This window comes from Eriocheir sinensis, chromosome 42 (genome assembly GCF_024679095.1).
Source record: "Eriocheir sinensis breed Jianghai 21 chromosome 42, ASM2467909v1, whole genome shotgun sequence".
NCBI lineage: Eukaryota > Metazoa > Arthropoda > Malacostraca > Decapoda > Varunidae > Eriocheir > Eriocheir sinensis.
In genome coordinates this window covers 8,497,251-8,510,987 of record NC_066550.1, presented here as the reverse complement: position 1 = coordinate 8,510,987, position 13,737 = coordinate 8,497,251, and the positions used below count along the sequence as shown (strand labels likewise).

Sequence of the window (13,737 nt, the reverse complement as noted above, 5' to 3'; positions counted from 1 at the left end):
TGATACACGTCATTATGTTTGTTATTCTCCCTCTACAGTCTCACTTTCAAGAGCACCTTTATTTTTTATAAGCTAATGGACTTTTTTCCTATTTTTTTTTAGTTTTTCTCTCTGTTCTTCACTGCTTGTCTCAACCTCCTCTCTCTTCCTTTCCTTCATCTTTTTCTTCAAGGGCAACAAAGTGTAGAAAAAAAAATGCCCGCTTCTCACCGCTCCCACATCCCTTCATCAGTCCTCACGTATAACTATATAAAGACATATAAGTATAAATATAAATTCCTAGTCATAGTTGTACCAATTGATTGATAGTTTATTGTTACAAGTAAACAACAAAGGAGAAGGGAGGAACATGCCATCCCAACCCGAATATGGGACTTTTTTAACCTAGTCTTCACACCTTTTATAACTTAGGTGTTTCCTTTGACTATAAAAACACAGATGGCTTAACAAACACAGCATTTTATTAGTAGTACAGTAGTATGGGCGTGATGATAACAATAATAGTAATAATAATAATAATAGTAAAACCAGATAATAGCAGCTAGTTGTCGTGATGCAGATTAATAGAAGTAAACATAAAATAGCTGTGTGTCGCTTGATTAAATTATTACCATTGTACACTTTTTTCCCGAACGTCATTGCTTATTATCATTATTATTATAAGTATTTTTTCTTCTTGGGATTAAAAAAAAGGTCTATACATACTACTATCGTTTTCTTGCAGTGTTTATTTATTTTTTTCTGACCAACTGTTGTTTTTTGCTGTTATTGTTTATAGGACATTTTCTGATTTAAATTTTAATGTTGCTGTAATTATGAGCGCATGTGTGTGTGTGTGTGCGTGTGTGTGTGTGAGCGAGAGACCGTGAGCTAGATAGATGATAGAGAAAGAGAGAATTAAAATGAACAATAAACAAGAATTAAGATGAAAGCCAAGAGAGAGAGAGAGAGAGAGAGAGAGAGAGAGAGAGAGAGAGAGAGAGAGAGAGAAACACATCGCTTATTAAGGCCACAAGTTGTATGTATGAAAACAGACAGACAGACAAGCAGACCAATGGACAGAGCAACCAACACAGACAGACAAACAAAAAGCCGTGACAGCAGCACCAAAAACGCAACAAGAAATTTGAATTGTCGGATTAAAAAAAAAGGGAAGGAAGGAAATAGAGAAAGAAAGGAAAGAAAGAAAGGAATAGGATAAGAGGCTAGAAAGGAAGAAAGGGATAAGACAGAAAGATAGAGGATAAGAGAATAGGAAGAAAGAAAGGAAGGAGAGAGACAGAAAGAAAGGAGGCAAGATAAAGTTAGGAAGAAAGGAAGGAAGGAGAGAGGAAGAAAGGTGATAAGATAAAGAATGGAAGTAAGAGACAGTTAGGAAGAAAGGGAGGAGGAGGAGGAAAAAAGACAAGGTAAGAGAAAGGAGTAGGAGATAGAAAAGAAAATAAGAAAGGAGAAAAGCTAGAGAAGAAGACGAGAGAAAAAGACTGGAAGAAAAAAAAGTGGAATAGAGTACATTCTTGAAAAAAAAAATAATAATAAATAAATAAAAGTGGAAAATGAAGACAAAGGGAGAATAAAGAAAAATAATAACAAAAATATACAAGAAACTGCACCAGGAGTCTATATATATATAATTCAAATATAAAAAATAAGATAATTTAAATACCAGTCACTGAGCTGCAATTTTATTATGAGTAAATTCAATCACACCGGAATTTTGTGACAAGAAAAGGAGGAAAAAGAAGAAGAGGGAATGGAGGAAGAAACAGGGGATTGGAGGAAAAGGGAGAGAAAGAAACAGGATGGAAAAAGGGATTGGAGGAAGAAACCGGAGATGGGAAGAAAAGGGAGAGGAAGAAACAGGAGATACGAGGAAAAGGGAGAGAAAGAAACAGGATGGAAAAGGGAATGGAGGAAGAAACAGGAGATAAGAGGAAAAGGGAGAGAAAGAAACAGGATGGAGGAAGAAACAGGAGATGAAAGGAAGGGAGAGGAAAGAGGAGGTAAAGGAGGAGGAGATAAGAGGAGGAGGAGATAAGAGGAAGAGGAGAAAGGAGTAAATTAAAACAGAAAACTAATAAAGATACCAACCAGCTGTCCTCTCTCTCTCTCTCTCTCTCTCTCTCTCTCTCTCTCTCTCTCTCAGGTGATACAAAAAGCAGCCATGCACAAAGCCATAAAACCCAATTCAAGAGGAGAGAAAAGAAGGAGGAAATAACTGCCCATTCCTCAAGAGATAAGAAGAGAAGAAAACCAAATAAAAATAATAATAATAATAATGATAATAATAATAATAACCTCATGAAAAAGAAAAAGGAATCATAACCACAATAATAATAATGATAATAATAATATGAATCACAATAAAGAAGATGAGGTCGAGGAGGAAGAAAGCAATGAGGGAGAACACAAGGAACCATGAGCAAAGAGATGAAGATAAGGAGAGAGAGATGAAGAGGAGAAAAATGAGACAATGATAATGGAAGAACAAAGATGATCAAGGAGAGGAACAAGGAGGAGGAAAAGTATGAGGAAGAGGAAGAGTATGAGGAGGCGTATTAGGCTAAGGAAGGCTTGCAAACAATAAACAGCCACTAGAATCACTCTGCACTATATAAAGTCTTCATATTCAGCCCCGAAGTCATTGCTGTAGTCGTCCTGCGGAGAGAAAAAGAGAAAAAAGGTTAGTTTAAGTTACGACACAATACAGTCGTCCCTCAAATAGTATGGTTTCCAATAGTACGGTTTCAGTTTTATACGGACTGTCATAGAAGAGTTTTTTAGGATTTTTAAGTACGGTTTCAGTTTTATACGGACTGTCATAGAAGAGTTTTTTAGGATTTTTAAAGTTCCCGCTCGTCGCACCAAGTAGCCATGGCGTAAGTGGCAACACTGTTCTACCAGACTGCCACCCACGCGCACGACAATCCGTATAAAACCAAAACCGTACTATTGGAAACTGTACTATTTGAGTGATGACTGTATTAGGTAAAGGAAGGTTCAGTTAGGCAACAAAAAAGGAAAGTTATGTACAGTTAAGAGATAGCAAGAAAAAAAATTGCAAGTCTTGGGTTACAGAAAAAAAAAAAAAGGCTAACTCCAGCAACATTGACATAAGCAAAACTGATATGGTAAAAGCTTCACTATATATCAGCTATTTTTACATCTCTTAATATATTTTCACCTAATGTGGAAAATATACAATTAAATAAACACTTTCTAACACCTATCGCAATACATTTTTACCTACAGAGAAAAAAAAAGCATCTGAGTATACTTTCATAACCTGGTAGCAGTGACGGGCCAAATTTGGGGCTTTACCGTGTACCAACGACAGGCCAAATTTTTGCCATGATATAACCCCCCCAAAATAGATGATGCATAAACTGATCACAAATGCATTTATATATATTATGAAATGTTTTGCGTGTGATGATTTTTTCCTCATTTTTCTCGCTTAGAGGGTCCTTTAAGAAACATGATCCCCGCAGCTACCGGGTTAACACAAATACCCCCCCATACCCATACCCACACCTCCAGCCCCCCCCCACCCCTCAACTCACCGCAATCGCCCCCGAGCCCACGTTTAGCTTGGCCTTGCCCGTCTGCTTCTTCTTATTCTTGGGCTTGCTGGCGCGCATCTTTTCGTTGTACAGTGTGTTCAGGACGGCTGTCACCCGCTTCACCTCATCCATCTCCACTATGGGGGCAGGCAAAGGTGATGGGTGAGTGGGTGGTTGGGAAAGAATGAGTGGAAGGGGTGATGGATGAAATGGATGTTTGGGAAAGTGTGACGGATGTGTGGAGAAGAAGAGGATGTGATAGGATAAAAGGAAGAGGTAATGAGAGAGTTGAGTGTTTACGGAAGTGATGGGTATGTGGAAAGGGAGGTGAATGAGTGATAGGAAAGGATGATGAGTGAGTTGAATGACATGAGAAAAAGAAGCATATGGGAATGTGCATACCTAAGAAGCAATTCAAAGTGAAATAGGTCACAAGGAGAAACAGAAAAACAAAATAAAAAAGGACATGTATCAAATGTAGAAAAAAAGAGAAGAAACAAAGGATTAAGGAGAAGAAATCAAGAGGAGTCAGACCTATGCAGCAATCAACAAAACTATACCGTACTAAAGAAGAAAATAAATGAAAATGGACTTCCATCAAAATATAACTGGAGGGAAAAAAAAAAAAAGAGTATAAAGAAAAAATGAACCAGGACAAAAATAAAATAAAATAACTTCATTACAAAGGCTACAGCTCCACACTTACATCTATGGGCCAGTTTCACAGTTCAGCACAGTGGGTTGGTAAGCTCCCTAACTAAATATCAAAGACCACACACCCACAGTTCTGGCAGAGGATCACCAAGACTCACTAAACACTCCCAGCAACACACACACAAACACACAGCCACACACCCACCACCCCCCCTTTCCTAACACTCACAGTTCTGGAAAAGGATCACCAAGACTCACTAAACACTCCCAGCAACACACACACAAACACACAGCCACACACCCACCACCCCCCCTTTCCTAACACTCACAGTTCTGGAAAAGGATCACCAAGACTCACTAAACACTCCCAGCATCACACACACAAACACAAAGCCACACACACCCATCACCCCCCTTTCCCAACACTCACAGTTCTGGAAAAGGATCACCAAGACTCACTAAACACTCCCAGCATCACACACACAAACACAAAGCCACACACACCCATCACCCCCTTCCCCAACACTCACAGTTCCGGCAGAGCACCAAGACTCAATATCGACACTCCCAGCATCACACACAGACACACACACACACATACACCACCCCCCTTCCCCTTCCCCTTCCCCAAACTCACAGTTCTGGCAGAGGTCCCGCGTGATGTCCTCCACAAAGGTGACAAAGGCCGGCCGCTTCTCCAGCCTGTCCGTAGCCCTCACCTTGGACACCACCACGCGCCGCAGCAAGGACAGACCCTCCGTGGTGTTCAGGTCGACAACTTCCAGCAGTCTCGGGTCTGTAGGGGCAAGAGAAGGGAAGGAGGAGGTGTAAGTTGGGTTTGTTCCGTTTTTTTTGTTGATTTGTTTTTTCATTTCTATCGCCACTTCTAATTAATTTATTCCTCACATCCTCTACATCCTTCATCATAATCACCCTCTCTACCTTTCCTTTACCTCCTTAACCTCTATCACCACCACCTTCCCTCTTACCATTCTATGCCTCTCGTCCCCACCTCTTCCCTCTTCCTCCTCAACTTCATCTCAAACACCCCCATCATCATATCCATCCAGGGGTGTGGAGGCGGAGTTAAAATTTTCCGACTCCGTGAAATTTTAAAGTTGCGATCCGATTCCGACTCCTCTATTGCAATTCTTTTATTTATTTATTTATTTTTATTTTTTAGATGCTGCCTGTAGTGCCGGTAGACTCTCTTGAGGTCCTTCTTCTTACATGTATTTACATCCAAATTACGTGTACTCTATATAGACAACATCCAGATAATGTAAAAGAAAAAAACCACAACTACATCACACGATATATGATTACGTCAAGGAGTCGGAGTTGGGGGTATTTTAACCGACTCTGACTCCAGCCAAAAGTAGCTGACTCCACACCCCTCTATCCATCCAACATTTACCAATCAATTCCCTTCCTTTCACCCACTGTACCCCATTCCCAACCAAATTAGCAGGAGCCTATGCACTCCTCCCCCTTCTCTTTCTTCACCACACTTTACAACCTCACAATATCAACCTATCTGTCACTTTCCTCTCCATTGCTTCTTTTTCCCTTCCCCTTCTTCTGAACACCTCAAAAACCTAATATATCAATCCCTCTTCCTATTCCACTTTCTTTAACTTACTTCCTAATACTCATAAGACAAAAACCTAGCAATCTCCTCCATATTCCCTTCCCCCACTTCCCATGCACCCCAAACACTAACCTTTTAAATTACTATCAATCCTCTTCCATATACCAACTAACTCAATCCCTGAACACAAACCTGTCTACCTCCCATCCCTCCTTCCTCCAGCACCAACTATATACCTTGTCCCTCCCCCCAGCACCCACCATATCCCCCTTCCCCAACATAAGCCCATCATTCCCATTCCCCTTTAAAACAAGTCTATTGACCCCTCCCTTCCCTTCCTTCCCCCCAGAACCCTCCATATCCTTCCTCCCTAACAATACCCCATCATTCCCCTTCCCCTACCCCCTTAAAACAAGCCTATCGACCCCTCCCTCCCCTTCCTTCCCCCAGAACCCTCCATATCCTTCCTCCCTAACAATACCCATCATTCCCCTTCCCTACCCCCTTAAAACAAGCCTATCGACCCCTCCCTCCCCTTCCTCCTCCCCAGTACCCACCATCTTCACCACCACCACCACCTCCGCCACCAGTCCCCACCAGCTCGGACGCCAGTTGGAGATCAGCATCCTCCTGCACCTTCTGTAGTCTCAACTTCTCCGCCAATTTCCCCGCCGCTGTCTGACCTGCGGCGCGCTCCTCTGCCTCCCTCCGCCGCCGTTCTGCTTCCTCGTGTTGCTTAGCCTGGGGGTACAGCAGGGAGGAGGATGGATGGGGTGTGGGTGGAGCAGGGTGGGGAATGGGTGAAGTGTGGATGGAGAAGATAGAGGGGTGATGGAGCGGAGGTAAGTGAGGGTGAGGGGAGGTAAGTGGGGAAGGTGTATGGACGGGGTGTAGGTGGATGAGAGTAGGAAATGGGTGGAAATTTGAGAAGGTAGAAGGGGTGGAGGGGGAGAGGTGTTGGGGAAGGAAGAGTGGGGAAGGTAGAAGGGTGAGGATGTGTAGGGGAGGTGTGGGGGTGGAGCAGGGACAAGGGCAAGGTAGGATTAAGGTTGAAGGATGATAACTTAAATTCCCATACTCTTATCTAAACCGTTCTTTTTTAATACTAAAGTAAACCTAACCTAACCCTTTGAGTATCTACCTGGAATCAGCGCCAATATCATAAACCCATTTCCAATCATGATAAATTTAATTCCCATACTCTTATCTAAACCGTTCTTTTTTAATACTAAAGTAAACCTAACCTAAGCCTTTGAGTATCTACCTGGAATCAGCGCCAATATCATAAACCCATTTAATCATGATAACTTTAATTCCCATACTCTTATCTAAACCGTTCTTTTTTAATACTAAAGTAAACCTAACCTAAACCTTTGAGTATCTACCTGGAATCAGCGCCAATATCATAAACCCATTTCCAATCATGATAACTTTAATTCCCATACTCTTATCTAAACCATTCTTTTTTAATACTAAAGTAAACCTAACCTAAGCCTTTGAGTATCTACCTGGAATCAGCGCCAATATCATAAACCCATTTCCAATCATGATACAAAACAGATAAACAAAAATATCAATATGGAGGGAATTTAAATTGATATCATCCTCTGCCGCTGTCACTTCCTCCTTTCTCAGCCTTTTTAGTTATTTCAATCTACCTCAATGACTAAATTTTTATGTATGGGAGGCAGAGATGTGGAATGTAATACAACTATCACGAAGACAAGCTATGGAAGATAAGATGGCGCCACTATAAACACTTGCCTGCGCCGTGACGGGCTGGGGCCGAATACCATCCAGGCCCCTCAAGCAAGCCTACTGGCGCAATAGGCCTAGACGTAAAAATAAAATAAAAATAAAAATAAAAAAAGGATATGAATTAAACAGAGCAATCTTCTCACCTCCTTCTCAGCTATAATGTCGCCTATTTTCTTCTTTTTCTTCTTGGCTTGTGCAGTGGTGGTGGTGGCGGTGGTGCCGGTGGTGGTGGTGGTGGTTGAGGCCGGCTTCTCTTCATCCTCGTCATCCCAGTTGTCCTGTCGGCAACCAACCCACGTGTCTCTCTAGCTTGTTTTCTCTATCTCGCTCACTCTCATTCATGCTCTTTCTCTCTCTTTCTCTAGTTTGTTCTCATTCTCTCTCTCTCTCTCTCTCTCTCTCTCTCTCTCTCTCTCTCTCTCTCTCTCTCTCCAGATTGTTCTCATTCCCTCCTATTTTTATCTCTCTTTAGCTTATCATTTTCTTTTTTATTTATTTATTTTCAATGTTGTCTTAGTTATGGCTAGTTTATTTTCCATTGTCCAAATCACACACTGACTCCATTCTCTCTCTCTCTCTCTCTCTCTCTCTCTCTCTCTCTCTCTCTCTCTCTCTCTTATGATCATCATTATTATCATCTCTATCTAGATTGAATTCTGGTTATATATTTGTTATTGCAAGCCAAACTATTAATTAACATGACCATTAGTTTCAGAGAGGGGGTGAGGCAGAGGGGGACATTTTATTCTCATTTTATCTGGGCATTTACTTACCAAATAATCCCCCTTAGTTTCACAAAGTTCCCCCAGCAATGTACAATGTCATCATCATAATTACATCCCAGCTGGCTTTTGGTTGCCTGCTCTTCCATGCTTCAATGTTTCTTCTTCAACTTTCAAACTTTCTCTAAATATTCAACTTTCCCTCACCCCCCCTGCACCCCATCCTATTACCCCACAGCCCCCCCATGACCCAGCCTGCTCCTGACCTGACCTCAACCTACTGAAGGACACTTGAGAGGGGTGTGAGATGACCTCAGACCCATCTTGACCTCTTACCCATGTATCAGAACACTGGTGAGTAGAATGAATGCACAAATGAATGATTATTAGTCACATGCAACACGGTAATGGTTTGCAAATTTAAGTCTAACTCCCGTCACTTCCTTCCTTCCTTCCTCCAACATTGCTTTTTTTTTTTTTTTGTATTGTTAATGGAATGTTAACCCGGTAGCAGCGGGGATCATGTTTCTTAATGGTCCCCCCAAACGAGAAAAACGAGAAAAATCAACCCTCACACAAACCATTTCATAATATATATCAAAGCATTTGTCATCAGATTATGTATCATATATTTTGGAGGGGTTAAACCATGGCACAAATTTGGTCCGTCACTGCTACACGGTAAAGCCACAAATTTGGCCCGTCGCTGCTACCGGGTTAAATATAAGAAAGCACTTAATTTTAGTAGGTTGTTTTTTCCCTATCATTCTTTCTTCCTTACTTTATCTCTTCAAAACTGTTACTCTTTATGTCAATGAGGCTCTAGTCTTCTTTATAATGGAATGTTACGTTTTTAGTTGATTGCAGTGTATTTTTCCGTTATTCTTACTGCTTTAGTTTATCTCTCAAAGACTGTTATCATAGGCTTTTTATTTTGATATGTCTTTATAATCCTTATAATCTATATAATCTTTATAATCTAGTGTGACTGAAGCCATGATCTCTTCAGTAGACAACCCTTGACCTTCTAGACTTCTCTCTCCAAAACTGTTATTTCATATTTTTATTCCAATGTCTTCAGTTTAGTACTGCTATTGGTCCTCTTAAAAAGTAGGCACAACCCTTGACCTTCTACAAGTATGAAGTAGATAATAACTATTCTTTATAACTATGTCCCTCAGAATTATAATCATAATATCAACACCCTGAAAAGAGAAGGTTTACCATCCTGAAACCTACTGACTTAGTTTTAGGTTGTTTAGTGGGTAAAGGGAAGGGGATTGATGTCTTAGCAAAGGTAACACAATAAGATGAAGAGGAGAAAGGGAGGAAGATCCTCCAACAGATTATGAATCAGTCTTTACTAATTCTTCTCCACCCCAAAACATTATTCTCCCCTGGTCCTCAAGTTTTGAGGGGCATAAAAAATAAAAAATAAAAATAAAAAATAGAAGAAAAACAAAGCAGAATTACCGAATAAATAAATAAACTGAGGGAAAAAAAATAATAATAATAAACTATGATAAATAAGGGAATGGGTTGGGCAACATGTGTAAAAAAAAAAAAAAAAAAAAAAAAAAGAGAGAACGCCTCAACCCTTTCCCTTCTTTGACCTCATTTGACAGGACAGAGGTCACATTACAAACCCAACATGACCTTCCACACCCTTGACCAACACAAATTGAAGACATACAAAAAAATATGAAAAAAAAAAATTAGAGAAAGGAAGATAAAACACAAGAGAAAATAAAAGGAAAAGAAGATATAAAAGAAAATAAACAAAGAAAAGAAAAAATAAGAAAGGAGAAAACAAAAGGAAGAAGAAACCATAAGGACAAACAGAAGGAAAAGAAAAGAGAAGGAATAGAAAACATTAGAAAGAGAAAACATAAGGAGGAGAAAACTAAGGAATAGAAAACATTAGGAAGAGAAAACATGAGGAGGAGAAAACTAAGGAATAGAAAACATTAGGAAGAGAAAACATAAGGAGGAGAAAACTAAGGCTCCCACCCTGACCTTATTTCACCCTTTGACCAGTGGGAGAAAGGAAGGCCACTCCACATGACCCTTGACCCCTGGAGTGCCCTTAGAAGCCTTGGAGGTGGGAGGAGAGAATGAAAACAGCTATAATAGAACAATAACAGCAAAAAAAGGATATATATAGCAAGGAAAGGATGAAAATAGAAAGAAAAGAATAAAATAGTGTAAGGAAAGTATGAAAATAGCAAGGAAAGTATGAAAACAACAAGGAAAGGACAATAACAGCAAGGAAAGGATGAAAAAGGATGAAAATAATGAGAATAGGATAAAATCAACAAGAAAAAAGATGAAAACACCAAGAAAAGAATGAAAACTGTAAGGATGAAAAGGATAAAATTGCAATGGAAAAGATGAAAACAGCAAGGAAAAGACAAAAACAGCAAGGAAAAGACAAAAATAGCGAGGAAAAGACAAAAACAGCAAGGAAAAGACAAAAATAGCGAGGAAAAGACAAAAACAGCAAGGAAAAGACAAAAGTAGCAAGGAAAAGATAAAAAATAGCAAGAAAAGGATGAAAATAGGAGGGAAGACAAAAATAGAAAGGTAAATGTAGAAAATAGCAGGGAAAGGATGAAAACAGCAAGGAAAAGACAAAAAACAGCAATGAAAACAGCTATAATAGAACAATAACAGCAAAAAAAGGAGATATAGCAAGGAAAGGATGAAAATAGAAAGAAAAGAATAAAATAGTGTAAGGAAAGGATGAAAATAGCAAGGAAAGTATGAAAACAACAAGGAAAGGACAATAACAGCAAGGAAAGGATGAAAAAGGATGAAAATAATGAGAAAAGGATGAAAATAATGAGAATAGGATAAAATCAACAAGAAAAAAGATGAAAACTCCAAGAAAAGAATGAAAACCGTAAGAAAAGGATGAAAAGGATAAAATTGCAATGGAAAGGATGAAAACAGCAAGGAAAAGACAAAAACAGCAAGGAAAAGACAAAAATACCAAGGAAAAGACAAAAACAGCAAGGAAAAGACAAAAATAGCGAGGAAAAGACAAGAACAGCAAGGAAAAGACAAAAGTAAGATAAAAAAAATAAAAGATAAAAAATAGCAAGAAAAGGATGAAAATAGGAGGGAAGACAAAAATAGAAAGGTAAATGTAGAAAATAGCAGGGAAAGGATGAAAACAGCAAGGAAAAGACAAAAAACAGCAAATACCAAGAAAAAGCCAAAAAACAGCAAGGAAAAGACAAAAATAGCGAGGAAAAGATAAAAAAAATAGCAAGAAAAGGATGAAAATTGGGAGAAAAAGCCAAAAACAGCAAGGAAAAGACAAAAAAGAAAAAAAATAGCAAGAAAAAGCCAAAAACAGCAAGGAAAAGAAAAAATAGCAAGGAAAAGACAAAAAAATAGCAAGAAAAGGATGAAAATAGGGAGGAAAAGCCAAAAACAGCGAGAAAAAGCCAAAAACAGCAAGGAAAAGACAAAAATAGCGAGGAAAAGATAAAAAATAGGAAGAAAAGGATGAAAATAAGGAGAAAAAGCCAAAAATAGCGAGAAAAAGCCAAAAACAGCAAGGAAAAGACAAAAATAGCGAGGAAAAGATAAAAAATAGGAAGAAAAGGATGAAAATAAGGAGAAAAGGCCAAAAATAGCGAGGAAAAGAAAAAATAGCAAGAAAAGGATGAAAATAAGGAGAAAAAGACAAAAAACAGCAAGGAAAAGACAAAAAAAGCAAATAAAAAAATAGCAAGAAAAAGCCAAAAACAGCAAGGAAAAGACAAAAATAGCGAGGAAAAGATAAAAAAATAGCAAGAAAAGGGGGAAAATAGGAAAGACGTGAACACCATACTTACTTTTACGTCGTCCTCATCTTCCCCGTCCCATTTGTCTGAGGGCAGCACGGGCGCGGCCTTCACTGGCTCGAAGTCGTCGTCATCTGTGGAAGCAGCGGAGTGTATGAGTTAATATTACAGCGTGGCGAGGCGCGGGGGTTAATATGAGGCGCGTGGCGGGGATATTTGGTGCGGCAGCAGGCTCTCACTCACCCCACGAGACGTCCGACATGTTGGCGACCGAGGGACCGTCTTCAGCCAGGGACGGTCACCTATTTTTGGGGCTGATTTATTTACTTGGCTGTGTTTTGACGTGATTGGGTAGGTTTTATGATTCTCCTTATTTTTCTTCTTATTCCTCTTTTGACCTCTTCCGCTTTCTATCGTTTCTTAGGTCCTCCTTGTTACTTCTCTACAATTCTCCTTTCTTGTTTACTTGCAACAATAAACTATCAATCAATCACTCATTCACTTCTATACTTCACAACACACACTTAGTTGCTACACTGTGAACACATTTCCTTTATTTCAACTTCACTTGTTCCGTAGCATAATTCTATAAAAAGACCGACCCAAGTTTATCTCTGAGGTTCACAGGCTTAATTAAGGGCCAATGCAACGGAGATGAGCACTGAGGCCACGCGCAGCTGTAACATATGTGCTGCCAACTTATCAAACTTATCAAACTTAACCCCAGGCCCACTCAGGAAACTTTGCTTGGAAACATTGTCTCCCAAGTGTTTCCGACTGTTTGCATTGTATCTTTTTAGCTGCTATATACTTCCACATGTATCCTTAGTTGTATAATCACACTCTGTACTGTCTGGGAGTTGGGATGGCATGCTCGTCCCTTCTCTTTTGTTGTTTACTTGCAACAATAAACTATCAATCAATCAGACTGCTTGGAAACATTTGAGAAACATTTTTGTCTCCCCTCTGTGCAAAAAGTTGGGACACGTTAATTTCCAAGCAAGTTCCCTGAATAAGCGTGGAGGGTCAAGTGTTACATCATATGACCCCTGCACGTGTTGGCGCCTGGCGGGGAGGCAGGATATCGTGATCACCCCGGGCCATGTGCACAAGTTATAGGCAGTTAATTAAGGTCGTATTCTTAAACATTATAGCTCCCAGATAAATTTGACAAGGCCTTTGTTAGAGTTTGGGTCATTTCCAGGGGTAGTTTTATGACCTGTTCTCCCTTAATTGTCGTTTACCTGCAACAATAAACTATCAATCAATCAATCAATCAATCTATCGTGAACCTAAAGAAACACTCAAATTAGAACTCTCCTTTATGGCCTTTGGAAAGCTTAATTTAGTCGTTGTGAGTCAAAAGCGTCTAAGGGTACCAGCACATAGGGATAGAACGGGGGAGCTGAAATCTGTAGGTATACGCCATGGTCTGTATATAGGGGTTTGTATATAACTGAGTAAGTATATATAAGACAATTAATAAGTAAAGAAGACTGAGTTGTGTATATAGCTACCTTGCACATAGCACTTTATATTGATGGGTGTATTAATTATTGTTTAGACTACTTATATATATAGGTGTATGCTGTGATTAATAGAGTATTGAGGCTAGAATTTAATCAAACTTATATATCCCCAACGAAATACCCCCC

At 39.5% G+C, this 13,737-nt stretch overlaps 1 protein-coding gene across 2 annotated transcripts; it reads right to left on the bottom strand.

The window, feature by feature from the left end:
• Nucleotides 1-441: 441 nt before the first annotated feature.
• LOC127009911 (eukaryotic translation initiation factor 3 subunit J-like) lies at nt 442-12,388 on the bottom strand. Of its 2 annotated transcripts, XM_050883438.1 has the most exons (8): nt 12,326-12,384; nt 12,134-12,216; nt 8,625-8,639; nt 7,710-7,844; nt 6,366-6,549; nt 4,855-5,013; nt 3,564-3,700; nt 442-2,658 (listed from the first exon to the last, which is right to left on the bottom strand). In XM_050883438.1, the coding sequence occupies exons 1-8, from the start codon at nt 12,342-12,344 to the stop codon at nt 2,611-2,613; spliced, it is 780 nt and encodes a 259-aa protein (XP_050739395.1). In that variant the 5' UTR covers nt 12,345-12,384; the 3' UTR covers nt 442-2,610. The 2 variants fall into 2 exon arrangements, with proteins under 2 accessions (XP_050739395.1, XP_050739396.1); XM_050883439.1 differs by lacking the exon at nt 8,625-8,639 and having other exon boundaries at nt 12,326-12,388.
• Nucleotides 12,389-13,737: the final 1,349 nt, after the last annotated feature.